This window comes from Oculina patagonica, chromosome 8 (assembly GCF_052425735.1).
Source record: "Oculina patagonica isolate OP01 chromosome 8, crgOcupat, whole genome shotgun sequence".
Taxonomy (NCBI): Eukaryota; Metazoa; Cnidaria; class Anthozoa; order Scleractinia; family Oculinidae; genus Oculina; species Oculina patagonica.
In genome coordinates this window covers 9118768-9132786 of record NC_135765.1, presented here as the reverse complement: position 1 = coordinate 9132786, position 14019 = coordinate 9118768, and the positions used below count along the sequence as shown (strand labels likewise).

At 38.9% G+C, this 14019-nt stretch overlaps 2 protein-coding genes and 1 pseudogene across 3 annotated transcripts in view; 1 reads left to right on the top strand and 2 right to left on the bottom strand.

Annotated features, from left to right (window-relative positions):
• The window catches only part of LOC144662526 (uncharacterized), a 379417-nt pseudogene that overhangs the window by 311984 nt on the left and 53414 nt on the right, over nucleotides 1-14019 (top strand). The window lies entirely within an intron of this gene.
• Nucleotides 18-2595, bottom strand: LOC144662469 (uncharacterized). The gene is made up of 2 exons (XM_078523280.1): nucleotides 1819-2595; nucleotides 18-1068 (listed from the first exon to the last, which is right to left on the bottom strand). Exons 1-2 carry the CDS (start codon nucleotides 2203-2205, stop codon nucleotides 1015-1017), a joined length of 441 nt encoding a protein of 146 aa, XP_078379406.1. The 5' UTR covers nucleotides 2206-2595; the 3' UTR covers nucleotides 18-1014.
• On the bottom strand, nucleotides 3941-13084 carry LOC144662541 (uncharacterized). The gene is made up of 8 exons (XM_078523370.1): nucleotides 12757-13084; nucleotides 11204-11411; nucleotides 10434-10750; nucleotides 9583-9723; nucleotides 8582-8904; nucleotides 6739-7887; nucleotides 6151-6421; nucleotides 3941-5351 (listed from the first exon to the last, which is right to left on the bottom strand). The coding sequence occupies exons 1-8, from the start codon at nucleotides 12928-12930 to the stop codon at nucleotides 4959-4961; spliced, it is 2976 nt and encodes a 991-aa protein (XP_078379496.1). The 5' UTR covers nucleotides 12931-13084; the 3' UTR covers nucleotides 3941-4958.

Below are 14019 nucleotides of genomic sequence, written 5' to 3'. Positions count from 1 at the left end.
GCCACTAAATGCATTAATGCGAGACCAAACAGTGAAGCTCAATGATTTAAATGTCACCTGTCTAATGGTTCGTAATACCGAGTCGCTAAGTAAGGTTGAAATCAACGACATCAAGCAATCAAAGTATCGAATAATTTATGGCCACCCGGAGGCATTTGTTGGAAAATTGAGAAAAGTGTTGGATTGCGAAGAAGTGAGGCGTTATATGAAAGCTGTCGTAATTGATGAAGCACATCTCATTGTAGAGTGGCAAGTATTTATTAATTAGCTTCTGTGTTTAGTTATTTCCATTGACAACAGTACTAATATATAAGGTTCTGTAAGTGAATCAATTTTGTAAACAAAATGTTGTTATGACTTTTATTTATAATACTACATGCTGTAAATGAATTTTCTACTTTTGTCTTTTCCCACCTTCAAGCACATCTAAAAAAGTAGAGTGCTGTAACTAAAGACAATATGCTTTGAGGACATAGAATAGCTTATTAAAACACTCCATTTTGAAACTGACAACATGACTAGTTGTATGTTTTTATTGCTAAAGTATTAATAGTATGTTCCTTTTTTAAGGTTACACTGTATTTTATCATCTTTATTTCATGGATTCACTCAGACCATCCCAATCCTTAAAAGCTTTTATTGGTAACTTTCAACTGTAAATTTAGCCTGCAAATTATTGTCTGACATGGAACCATCTTTGTAAGTACTCTAGAGGCCAACACTGTGATATTACTTCTGAACTTCTTTTCTTCCTCCTGACTAAGTAAGTATTCGTCAGAGGCAGTTCTTTCAAATCAACCAGTGGTTTCTGATCATCAAGATGTGTGGATGGCACTCGGTCAAAGGTGATGTACTGGTTAATCCAATGCACATCTGTCTTACGGTGATTCATGAGAACCTGATTTGCTACGATCTTGAAGTCAAGGTTGTCAAAGTTGACACATAATTCAAAGCCCTCTTGAACTAGCTTTTGGACTTTTGATACCAAACCACTGCCAATTCGATCCATTGCTCTTACCCATGTCTTCTGAGATTAGGTGACTCAATAGCATTCAAGCAAGTGAATATCTGAAAACAAAACTTTAAATTAATTTAAACATACAGGAGTCAATAAACATGAAACTGTCCATTGAAAGAAATTTCCTCAAGATGTGGAGTAATTAAAATAGGTACATCCACTTATTTGACAAATTTCAGTTACCTATATCCCTAACCCTTTTTGCAAGTGTTAAATGTAGGTAAGAACTTTGTAGAATTTTTGTTTTTCTGACTGCCATTATACAGCAATGTATAAAAAACCTATAGCAATGTATTGATGTTGTAGGGTTACAAACGATCTTGATTTCTACTCACAACTGGAACATTATATTAGAGTCACCTCTATACAATATCTATGTAATCTGTATACATAACTAACATATGTTCATGTAAAAATCCCTTGAATGCCAGTGGTTTACAAATAATAATAATACTAATAGCAAAGCGATATTAAGCATGTCAATACTTTTCAATAAAATACAAAAAAGGGGAATATAGTTAAGGTTTTACCGTGTAGTTGGTTATTCCATTGAACCATTTTTCGAATCAAATAAATAACAAATAAAAAATTCGCGCATTTTTTCTTTTCTGGTGAATGAAAAAAAAAATAGGCTGTTTCCTCGGGGGTCCGCATATACCGGCCGCTAAACTCATCTTCGCCTCGGATATCCTCCCATTTTTTTTCAAATTCGAAAGAAAACCTCTATTTTTTAAATATACCTGTAAGCTACTGGTAAATTTGGCTAGCAAAGTTTATTAAACTGAAACGAGTGTACTCACCCTGCGACTACATCCACCGGACCCAAGCAAAATTGATAGCAACTTCTGAAGCATACCCAGCTTGGAATTTCTCTGATACATCAAAACTGCGTAACCAAAGCACACTGGAGGCACTTGTGACTTGTGATTCTGACCTCCATTGGCGAAAAGACACATCCGCACACTATCACCACCTTCGTGGTTCACTGAGATAGCACTCTTTTTTGTCTGCTGGCTTGAAGAAGGCGAGTCTCCAACTTGTTGCGAGGCACACATTATTTTCATACCAGTTGCTTTAATCGACAATTCCTGTTTAGAAAGTGACGCCAAAGATAGAGAACGAAATTCTATGACTGTCTTAACCTTTCGAAAGCACGGCTGGCACAGTTTATAATTTCGGAAAGCCATCGTCAGACTTGACTTCTTTTCCAGTTAAAAACTCGAGCACCTTTAGCAATTCTGGCTCTTTGTTACTTTTCTCGCCAAAAATATTAACTGGATGGTTTCTAAGTAAAACCGTTTTATTACAACAGCGACAAGTGTTGTCAAAATTGGACGCTGTTTGTTTGGCAGGATCGTCTTCCATATCCTCCATGTCTTCATCTGTTCATATTTTCGCGCCATCAGCCTTTCGAACATTTTGACTTCCGTTTAAGATTTCTTTGTTTTCAAACAGCCAATAAAAAAAATTCGAATTTTTTCGGTAATTCTCTGTCCCCAGAGCCCTTTGTTTCCTCGTGCCTAGGCCCTGCTGGCTAAGAGAAGCAAAAAGGGCTATGGGGACGAGAATGGTGTTGCGATCGAACAACCAAAGTAGAAAACAGAGTAGTAAAGAAAAGACTTTAGTGGTAAGATATTGGCTTTTAAATTAGAGAAAACTCGACTTATCCTATAGCTCATGGAAGGATGGACGGATGGCTCAACCTCCCCACTATACTCGTTCATTATGCATTCACGAGTAAAAAGAAATATAGCCATCGGAATGCTTAGATGGCTTCCTACAGTTTTGAGGGGGCAAATAAGCGCAACTTTTTACTATTGTGTAAAATAATTCTCATATTACTTCCTCTTACATCGTGCAACCATCATATGCGTCCTTTGAAGAATAAGAATGCTAATAAACAAACAAAAGGCGACCGAGTGATTAAAGAGGGGACTGGGCACTTGAAGTCTTAGTCATGTTTTCCTCAAAATATACAGATATGACCCTCATCTCAAAAATTTGGAAATTAAAAAAATGGCTTTAATAAAACATTCATGCAAACTAAAATAAAATCTGTAAAACAGAATTCGAGCTATTTTTTAAATAGGCAAAATATTACATTTTCCTATTTTTCTTACGAAAAATCCTTCTCACAGACATTTATTTTATTTTGCACGAATGTTTCATCGAAGCCAATGTCAAAGTTGCAGAATGACTCTTTCGCCTCGTTTGTATATCAAACCGCTGGTGCTGCAATTACAGATTTTTAGTAAATAAACCTCTTCAGGCGGCTGGTATATTAGAGGATAATGCCCGAGGCTGAAAGATTGTCGAAAAATGAACAGTTGGCCGAGAAGCGAAGCTTCGAGGGTAACTGTGAAATTTTCAGGACAATCTTTCAGCCAAGGGCATCATCCTCCAATAAAACAGCAAGCCAGAGAGGGGTTTATTTATTGTATAACGCTCCGATTTTCACAACGTGCTTTATCGCCAGTTTATTTATAGAAAAAACCTGGAGTAATAAATCCGGCGTAACTGTGGTTAAACTGAACAAATGTAAGTTGATTGGTTTACGTGATTTTAAGCTCTGCGATTTAATTACAAGTTAGAATTGAATAAGGTGACTTCATTCGTTTGTTTTGTGCTTCCCTACAAAATCGGGCGACGGATCGATATCAAATCAAATGGGTATATTCGCGAATACCCGTCGTCCGATTTTGTACCACATGATGCGTCTTGTCCAATGAGCGCGCGCAAAAAATGGGTGGGTTATGATGAACAATAATTTTATTTGTAAAATGAATCAATGAATCTTGACCAATTTCCAGTGTATAACAAGGAACCGTCGTCGGAAACGTTTACTTTGCAAGCAATCGAGAATATAATCAGTTATGTTATAAGGAAGTTATAAAGATCTATAAAAAAAAAGCTGGTCATAAACGAGTATGGGGGCCTGTTATTTTTATTTCAAAATGTAAGTTCCAATACCATAAACATCTAATAGGCAAGGTTTGGAAAAAATCTCAATGAAGGTTTAGAGGACTAAATTATAACCTCACAGTCAGGCAGTCAGTCAGTCAGTCAGTCAGTCAGTTGGCCAGCCAGCCAGCCAGTCAGTCAGTCAGCTGGCCAGTCAGTCAGTCAGTCAGTCAGCCAACCAGTTAACATTCAAAATACTCGTGTAAAGGGATGCTATTCAAAATGCAAAACAACCTCTGACAACTAGTGCTAAAAAGTCAAACTAAACAAAAGAACACAATGGCATTAGTTTCTAGTAGTATCGAATCGTTTGGAAACTATTTTGTGGTCTTAGTAAAACCACTCTAATAGAAGACGTGACTCCAATGTTGATCAAAAGTTTGTGAGAAACGAATCTTTCAGCTACATTTGCTTCTATCTTATATACCATTTTGACTTATTTATGTGTCAAATATTACCCTTTTGTATCTAGAGCGGCATTAATTTTTGACAAAAGTCGGATTTATTAGCTATCGCATGATTGTCCTTCATCGAGGATTACCTCATTGACACTTGACCGGCACAGGAAGTGATCAGTGAAAACTAAATACAAACACTATTCTATAATGTCTTTGTTTAGGTAAACTGTGGTCCTAAGGGTGGTAATAAAACGCGATTCCCTAATAGTAAGTGAGCTGGGCTTCAAATTAAGCTTGACTAGTGTAAGCTCCAAAAAGGCTTTTTGTTTTTTCACTCTGTTTGTCCGAGGATTCATCTGCAGATTCTCAATAAAAGTAATTTTGTCTGATTCTCCTAGCAACAAAAATATAAGTTGATATTTGGTGTGTTTTGTATCAATTGTTCACATGTAAGCTATGAGGTAAGATAGACAATTATAATTATAGGCCTAGAGATTAAAAATGTTAAAAATTCTAATTAATAATTCAAGTTGCATTGGAATTACCATTCTGACATTCACAAACTCAAACACAATAGACTTTTATGCGTCCTGGTACAGCTTGGTTAATTCATTGTGACACATTGCAGCAGTTGGTCGTTTGTCTGCCTCGCCATCCCAGCACCATTGCATCAAATGTTGCAAGCCATCTGGAGGCTTCCTCCTGCCCTCAACATGAGAAGGTCTAACACCACCAGCCACTGCCTGTAAAAATGTATTCAAATCTCCTCCTACATCAAGTAAGGCCCTCTTACCATACCACATCTCCCACATCATGATGCCAAAGCTGTATATATCCGCCTTGCTATCGTACACACTGGACCGAATCACTTCCGGTGCGTTGTAGGCAGGTGTTCCGGCCATGGTACCGGTGATCATGTTTGCTTGTTTAGATACACCAACATCAGCGATCTTGACAACACCGTCGTGTGTTATCTGTAAAGGAATACAAAAATTAAAGCAAACTGTTAGTCTTGCGTAATTAAATAACACAGGAATGCACGATCACATTGATAGATAGTACTTCAACCTCAAGCCTGAAATGCACTTTTTAGCTCTTATAATTTGATAGGTCAGTACTACAAATCTTTAACAGTTGCTGCTATAATAATGATGTCAAACAAATGTCCAATCATTCCTGAACAAGTTGGGGTAATTTGCATGACGTCATTGGTTACCATAGCAACAGTATAACCTGTTAAAGACACCCTGAATTTTCCCTTTAAGCGCTTATAACTCAAAAACGAGTCCGGTGACCCCATTTTTTATTATTGAGTAATGATCAGCATGTTAAGATACAACTTTTTGCAAGATAAAAAAAATTCTCCGAAGCAATTTCAGAGCCATTTTAAATTTTCGAAAATTTATGGTGGCTCTAAAACCACTCTGGATAATTTTTTGCAAAAAGTTGAATATTAACATGCTGATCATTATTCAATAATAAAAAAGGGGGTCACTGGTCTCGTTTTTGAGTTATAAGCACTTGAAGCGTAAATTAAGGGTGTGCACTTGTAATGTATGCACATCAGTTGGCGCGCTTCGTAATTATGCGAGCCTCGTTTTAGTGTGTGTGTTTGGAAACCGCCATCTTGAAAGTTGTTGTTTAGAGCTGTCAAGCCTAAGGTTGAGTTTCTCAATGAAATTAAATTGAAGAAATACTTAACAGAACTGACCCATCACTCTCCACTGATTCAGGCTGAAATTAGCCAAACACACCAAAAATGATACATCTTACCAATATGTTTTCCAGCTTGAAGTCCCTGTGAACGAACCCCTGTTTGTGCACAAATTCCAGGCCATTAGCGATGTCTTTCGCCCATCGGATTGTATTGCTGTCGGTTGGAGGTATCGAGGATGGCACTGCAGGTATATTCTTAGAATTCTGAAAAATGTGATTCATCAAGCTTTCCTTGCACAGCTCCATTACCAGTATCGCCCTCACCCGATCCCCTTCATTTAACAGTGCTGCCCCGTAAAACTTAACAATGAAGGGATAATTCAACTTTCTGCAAAAAGAAGAGATTAGTACAAATCAAAGCCTGTATTAAAACAATACTTCGTTAATTGTATAAATAAATCCATAAAATGTAAGATTTTTTATAGGTGATCGTTCCACTTTTCATCGTTTTCAAATGCAGAAACGATTAAAACGATTTTGGAAAACCGTGATTCCGAAAACGCTTTCAGTACAGTCTTATTTAAAACTCATCCTACAGCATTTCTCATTGTTACTAAAAACGGCAAGTTTATCTTTTCAGGTTTAGAGTTTTTCTATAAAGGCGAACACCTTTTTTGTCTCGCAAAATGTAGTGACAAAATTTACCTCAATGTCTCCGTTTCAGCAAGAAAAACGCTTGCGTTAGAGTCGTTTAGTTCCTCTTTCCAGACTTTCAAAGCCACGGCTTGCTCTCCTTCTCGTTGCTTTAACGTTCCTCGATAGACATTAGCAAAAGCACCTGTTCCAAGGAGTGAACTTCTATCGTCGTTCCATTCCAAATCGCTGCAATTGATGTCCATGGTGCGTACATCTTCGATGCCGAACATGGCCATGCGTTCCCTCAGCTCCAAACTTCTCTGGTACAAAGGTTTATAGAAATCTTCTATTTCTTTCTGTGATCGATTCTCATCCCTCAGCTGCTGACATAGCATTTTGTCAGCCTCGATGAGCTCAGGGATACGAGCTACAACCTGCTTGAGACAAACTTGAGACTCTTTCAGTTGCTCCACCACGTACGACCTCAGATTTTGTTCCTCAGCTGCTTCAGTTAGATATTCTTTGGACGCCTTCGCCATGAACCCACATTTGTCCTTTTCGTACTGTCTTGTCTTGTTCCAATCTTCCCATATCTCTTTAACTGCCATAGCACCAACCACAGGGACACTGACTATCAGGACAACCAGGCCGACTGGAACCCAAATGGGGCTTGTGACACCAATGATAACTCTTTCGGCCACGCTAAAGTTCTCTGCAGCCAGAGGGCCACTTGCAGGATTTGCAGCATCTTCTGCTAAAACGGAGCTCTCCAGATTTCGAAGCTGGCCCTCAACAAAGTTAAACCGTTCTTGAAAGTACTGGATCAGAGAAGTGCGAGCATCAGCAAAGACATGGTGTTCTTCTTCCCACGCGGCGATCACGTCCTGAAGTCGCTTCATCAGTGCTTTTTGGATGTAACTTTTGGTCACCTCCCAACTTTCTTCAGTGTTTGGGACATCATCTAACGTCCACGATGTAAACCGCTCCACAACTTCAGAAGATTTCAGGTACTTGGACAGTGTGCTAACGGCGTTGTCTGTTTCGTTCTCCAGATACTCCTGCAGCTCCTTGTTAACTGAGCTCTGTTGTCTTTCAATCGTCAGGAGCCGTTCAGTGATAAACATCATTCTCTCGATGACGTTTGCACGATCGTTGCGAGAATTATGAATGAACGCTTTGCTATGGTATGCCATGCGAGATAGGAGGTAATCAAGCCACCTAAAAACAGAAACTTATATTACTTACTTTCTAGTATTCAATAATGCACTCAGTAGCTACCTATTTGGCTGCAACATATTTACTCTTGTACCCTTATGTTAAAGGTAACCTTATGAGGTCTTGTATTCAATAGCCACAATACAGAGTCCAATTTTAATCACTTGATTTCGGAATTCCCAATTCAGATCGGATTTAGAGGACCCTAGTCAGCCTCCGCCATTTTCAATGCCATCGAAACTATGGAAAGTGGATGGTGAAACGAGTTCTTATTGCATTGCTGTTAATTGTCTTACTGGAAGTCTGTTTAACTACCTCTAACATTTCCACAGTGAACTCTTTTATTTAGACACAATCCGTGTAAAATACAGTACTGAAACTTTCGTATGTAAACAAAAGCAAAGGTGTGGCTGCCTATGGTCCTTTAAGATCATACAATTCTAGTATCTAAAAAATACTTTTCAAATAAAAGCTACGATTCGGTTTGATAGCTGGATTACAGCAGCAACCTGAATTCATACTTTTAAACACGTCTGTTGGACTTAGATTTTGCACTCCAAAGACCATGGACTCTGGGTTCCAGATTACCTTACATAAGGTTATTTCCCTAACGGCGCATAATACTACAGTTATTATTTAGGCATTACACAGACAGGGGTTTTCAAATTAATTGGACCTAATAAGTAAAATAAATCACCTCCACTGAGTCTGTAGCCTTGCTTCAATACTTTTTAAAACCATGGACTTGATACCATTCATTAGGCCAGCAAATTCGTTGGTGATTATTCCATGACCTTGTGCCTCACTGGCGTTAGTCGATGACATGTAAATGATCTGGGAATCTGGATCCAAACTGGGCCAGCACTGTGTAAGCTTTTTAATGATGTAATTCTTAACCTCATTAGCCTCTCCTGGTGGCACTTGGTCCCACTTGTTGCACACAAACAAAGCTCGAGTTGATGATGATTCCCTCTGCTGGTCGAGAGAAACCATTCTGGCATGTTCAATGAGTTTTTCTACCTAAAGGCAAACCGAAGAGAGGATACATTTTTCGCTTGCAAAAAACTCTACCCTCATGATTTTCATTTCATCCTTTTTCCAACGGGGTTATGGGTTCCTGTAGGAAAGGACGTTATTGGAAATTTTGGAACTACCATCGCCGCTTTTCGTTTTCCCATCTCCATCCCCTTTGAACGCCTGCCACACAGTCTAGGCAGTTCCAGCCTCCTGTACTACGATGTTTTGGACAAATTTACCGATAGAGACAGGAAGGAGGCCGTTACGTAAAGAAAATGGGAACTGCTGTTTATTATTAAACTATAAACAATCTCAACAGGGAGTGCAAAATCACGACGTTGAGGAGGAAAGCTTGGAACATTTTTCAGTTCATTTGAACTTAACGTCGCCGATTGATGAAAGAAATTGAACCAAATCTGGTAACGATAATTAGAAGGCTAATCCTACAATTTGGGTATGCCTAGACGATATGCCAGTTTCGTTTCGACTCGCTGTGGGTATTTTGTTTCAACTGCGTCCCACCAAAATACCACAGCGTGCCTCAGCCAAATTTGAATAATATGTTGTTGTAGATTGATATCGTCAGGTACACACGTTAAACACTCTATAACAAGGGATACCAACAATTCGCGTTTCTTTCTACAACTATTGTTTCTGCATGCAGCATTCCAAATAACCTACTCTATCTTTCTGTATTCCACCGGCGTTCACACTGTTGATTACGTAGATGAAAGCAAACGCCTCTGGAAGGTATTCTTTAACCATGTCGTCCATGATGGCGGATTCACCAACACCAGGACTGTCCACTATAACGATTCCATGCTAAAAAGGTGAAAATGTAAGATACATGAAAAAGATATAAAGAACTAGAGACGTTTAATTATTTCTACACTTACATAGTGTAATTAAACATTATTTTCGCCCCTTGCTCTCAGTATATTTTACAGCAATCTCTCTTTTCTTTTCAAAGTCGTGATTAAAATCTATGAATTTTTAAAACAATCATTAGCTCTTTTTTAATAACTATAGTGGTAGGTGCAGCTGGCCAATTGTCTAGCCCACTGACATGGCAGAGACGACAGTGCATCTTGCAATGGACCATATTCGTATTTTTAGGAATTGGACTGGAACAACAATCCACGCCACGATTCGGGTAAAAAATATAATAATTGCCTCCCTGCCCGATAATAATGTTGTGAACCTTGAAAAAACAAAGCCTTCCGTTGCCTTCCATTTCGCAAGTTTGGTTTTGCGGGCAGGGCTTTCTCCATTTCTGAGAATTCGAAACGGAATGTCACGCTATAGTTGTTTCAATGAGTGTCCCAAGGAATTATGGCACGGATTGCAATTGTAGCTTGCAATGGAGGGTTATGCGGGTTATGTCATTTGCATTTGAAAAGATTCCCGCATTAGCCTCTATTGCAAAATAATTTCAGTCCAATAACGAGAATACGAATATGGTCTATAACACCAACAAGAAGCAAAATTGTCTATTGAGGATACTTCAGGTGAAGCCTTTAGTCATCACTAACCTTCAGCAGACTGTGTGGCCAAAACAGTTCAATCTTCTTGTAATCTGAACCCTTCTCTCGATTAGTTTTAACATGGACAAAGTTTGAGATCTCATGAAGGAAGCTTTGTTGAGAGGTTTCCATGGACTGACCAAGCAAGACAGTCTTCTCGGTGAGTCCTGTTTTGGGATCCTTGTCTTTAAAGTGAGCCACTAATTTGGGCGTCTCTCCGTATTTTAACTCACAGATAGTGGAAGTTGTGCTGAGAATAGAGTAAGGAAGAAGTTGCTCTCCAAGAATCAGATTCAGCAAGGTACTCTTTCCAGAACTTGTCTCACCTGTTAAGGTAATCTTATTCAGTTACAATTTTTTTATGTGACATTGCAACACTCTGGCACTTAAAACCGTATACTAGTTTAAAGTGGAATCCCAATTTCTCGGGCCTCCTAGAAAAACGATAACTGCACTGGTTTAAATATCGGGGAGTTTTAAGAACTCAGGGGTTAAGTTGCATTCTTTGATTTAGTGAAGCAAATCAAAGGGAAAATATTTTTTGTTCGAGTTATCCGAAAGTTAGAGAAATCGAGGGATCGAAGAATAGGGATTCCACTGTATTAAAAATAGTACATTCGGTCAACCTTCAAAGCCAAGTTTTTTTTAAATTGGGACCCGGGAAATGTATGCTGGTTGACATCACAACATCAATCTGACTCACCATGTAGGCGACACTAAAATGACCTACAGTAGTCAAGAAGCATTCTTCTACAAATGGTATTTTATTCATAACTCACCCGCAACGAGGACAATGTAATCCTTCTGTTTTAGGTTCCGTTTGTTCATAGCGATTTTGTCATTGAGGTTTCCTATATTCTGCTCCAAAAGGCTTCGCACTTTGTCATCCATCGTGTTCAAACAAACTTCGGCATTTTCGTAGAATTGATGCAATGTGGCTCTTTTTCTCTCATCTTCCTCCTTAGCCTCAGTCAACACAGAAAAGGCCTGAACATAGGAAGATGTAGCAAGAGTTAACGTGTTAAAAATACCCAAAAGGTCTGATTTCATACCTTAGACCCTTTTTTGGGTGGGTTTAGATCCAGTCCAGAATATGAACGTTAACTAACGTAAATTAACTTTGTGTCCGTGACAGTGCACTTGGATTGAAGTACAATCTTATAAGAACGTCACGCGATACGGTGTGTAGGGAATATGTAAATCGGCCGTCAAGTTGTTGTCGACGTATAATTTAGTTTCATAGTGAGTTATCTCCATCAAACAGACGTTATTTAGTGTGCACAGTTATATTGGGGAGCTTAAACAACCACGATATGTTCAGTGTGTCTATCAATATGTTGAAACTATTCGTCAGGATATGTAAAAACATCAATTCCAAACAAAAAATGAAATTTCAACCCCAGTGGTTCTCGATTTCAAAATTATGCAGAATTTGCATGACGATTTCACGTAGCTGTTTTGAGAAAGACGGCTAAGAGTTGCACCAGTATGTATAAAGCACGTGCGAAATTACCCTTTAGTTTAACTAAACCTTTCGTTTTCGCTGTCGTTTTTTAAAAAGTTCTTAAATAAATGTTACCATAAAAATTCCACGGTTGATTAGAGTTAATTTGACGTGACGCTGGGGGTTACTCGAGACAGTTCATTATTTATTCACAGAAATCGTGGTCGCTTTTCTGAGAAAACGAGGAACACTAAGTCTGTTTTAGGCGACAATGTTTTGTGACAGCCGTATTTTTCCTCGATGAAAAGAAGAATTAAAGCAGATTCTCAATTCTATTCTATAATGACACTTGCAAAATTCATTTCCGCCTCGAGAATCGACCTCTGTTTATATGGAGGAGTAAAATTGATACCATAATTTAATATCACGAACTCCATTTAATTTCTTCTAGTTATAAACATTTTCCTTGTATATTCTTATGTTCATTAATTGATATCCAGTCGTCCAGGAAAATGACAAGATTATTTTATTGTGAAATAGCCAGAAACACAGTAGTGACAAAAGTTACACTGATAGCTACAGGGTCTCGGGCTCGCACTTGGACATGGAACACCCAATCGAACATTCTCGGCCGTTCGTCAGAAACAGGCTTATCATTTCTCGATGCTATTTAAATATAAAATTTCCCCTGCCGTGAAGCTGAAATAACGCCTTTATATGAACCAAAACTGCCACAAAATATCAGTTAGTGACTGGTTGATTGCCATTTTATACCCACCAAAGACATTATACCGGATCTCGACTTTGCAAATTTTATAAAGTCACTCGTCAAGGTAGATTGATTTTGCGAAATTGACGCTACGAGCACACGGCCCGACAAAACCTCACCTCCTTTGCCGTCCAACTGGATTTCTTTTTTTCTGACATTTTAAGCGTCTCTTTCACCCTGTCCTTCATCTCGTCCAGTGTACGAAGTCCTTTGGTCGAAAGACCGAGTGCCGTCATTGCTGTGACCATCTCAACAATGTCGTCGATGGCGTCGACGTCTTTCGCCTCAGCCATGTTCCAAAAATGTCACTTAACCGCGTATAATTTAAACTAAGTGTATCAAAGATTCATCCAGAACGATGAAAAGGCGTCAATGTCGGAATTTGGCCCATCGTAACTACATTTCATGTATCAAAGTTAACCACTGTTTTCAGGGTCAAATAACCCTTTTACAACAACAGTATTTGTAACACTGTCATGTGTCATTGGCTCAGCTATCACCCATGATAGCACCGTGACAGATCACGCAATTTTTGCAAAAAAGCTTCAAGATATGGCCGTTTAGAAGCTTAAAACTGCTAAAAAAAATTCCAAAGGATTTTGATTGAATATTTGTCTTAGATATAGAGCGAGTTCCAGGTTTTATGGCTGGAACTGGCATCGCTACATTACTGTTTTAGTAGAGCTCTTGCATAAAAATTCACTTCTATTGAATTGAAACGTAACTGAAACCTATTAAGGTTGCACCTGTTGACGCTCGTGCAACGAGCAGGAAAGAGTGACTTGAAGGGTTTAAAACTATGGTAATTAAACTTGTGTTAGGTTTATAGAGGACGAGGGCGAGTAGTCTTATTGCTTTAAAAGCCAGTCAGTCAGTCCTTTCTGCACCTTCTTCGGTCCCTCAGCCACGCAAGCAGTCAGTCGTTCAGTCAGTCAGTTTTTCAGTCGGTCAACAAGTCAGTCAGTCACCCACGGAATAGATTAATCAGCTAGCCAATAAATTCAGCCAGTCAGTCAGTCAGTCAGTTCATTCAAGCTACCAATCAGTCAGTCAGACAGTCAGTCAGTCAGTCAGCCAACCAGCTAGCCAGTCAATCAGTGAGGCAATTATTCAATCAGGCAGTCATTTATTCACGATAAGTCAGGCAGGTAAGCAGTCAGAAGTCAGTCAGTCAGTCAGTCAGTCAGTCCGTCACTCACTCAGTAAGTCAGTCAGTCAGTCCTTCAGTCAGTCAGTCCATCAGTCAGTCAGTCCGTCAGTCAGTCAGTTAGTCAGTCACTGCGTCAGTTAGTCAGTCAGTCAGTCAGTCCTTCAGTCAGTCAGTCAGTCAGTTCGTCAGTCAGACCGTCAGTCAGTCACTTGGTTTTAAGTTTGGTTTTAAG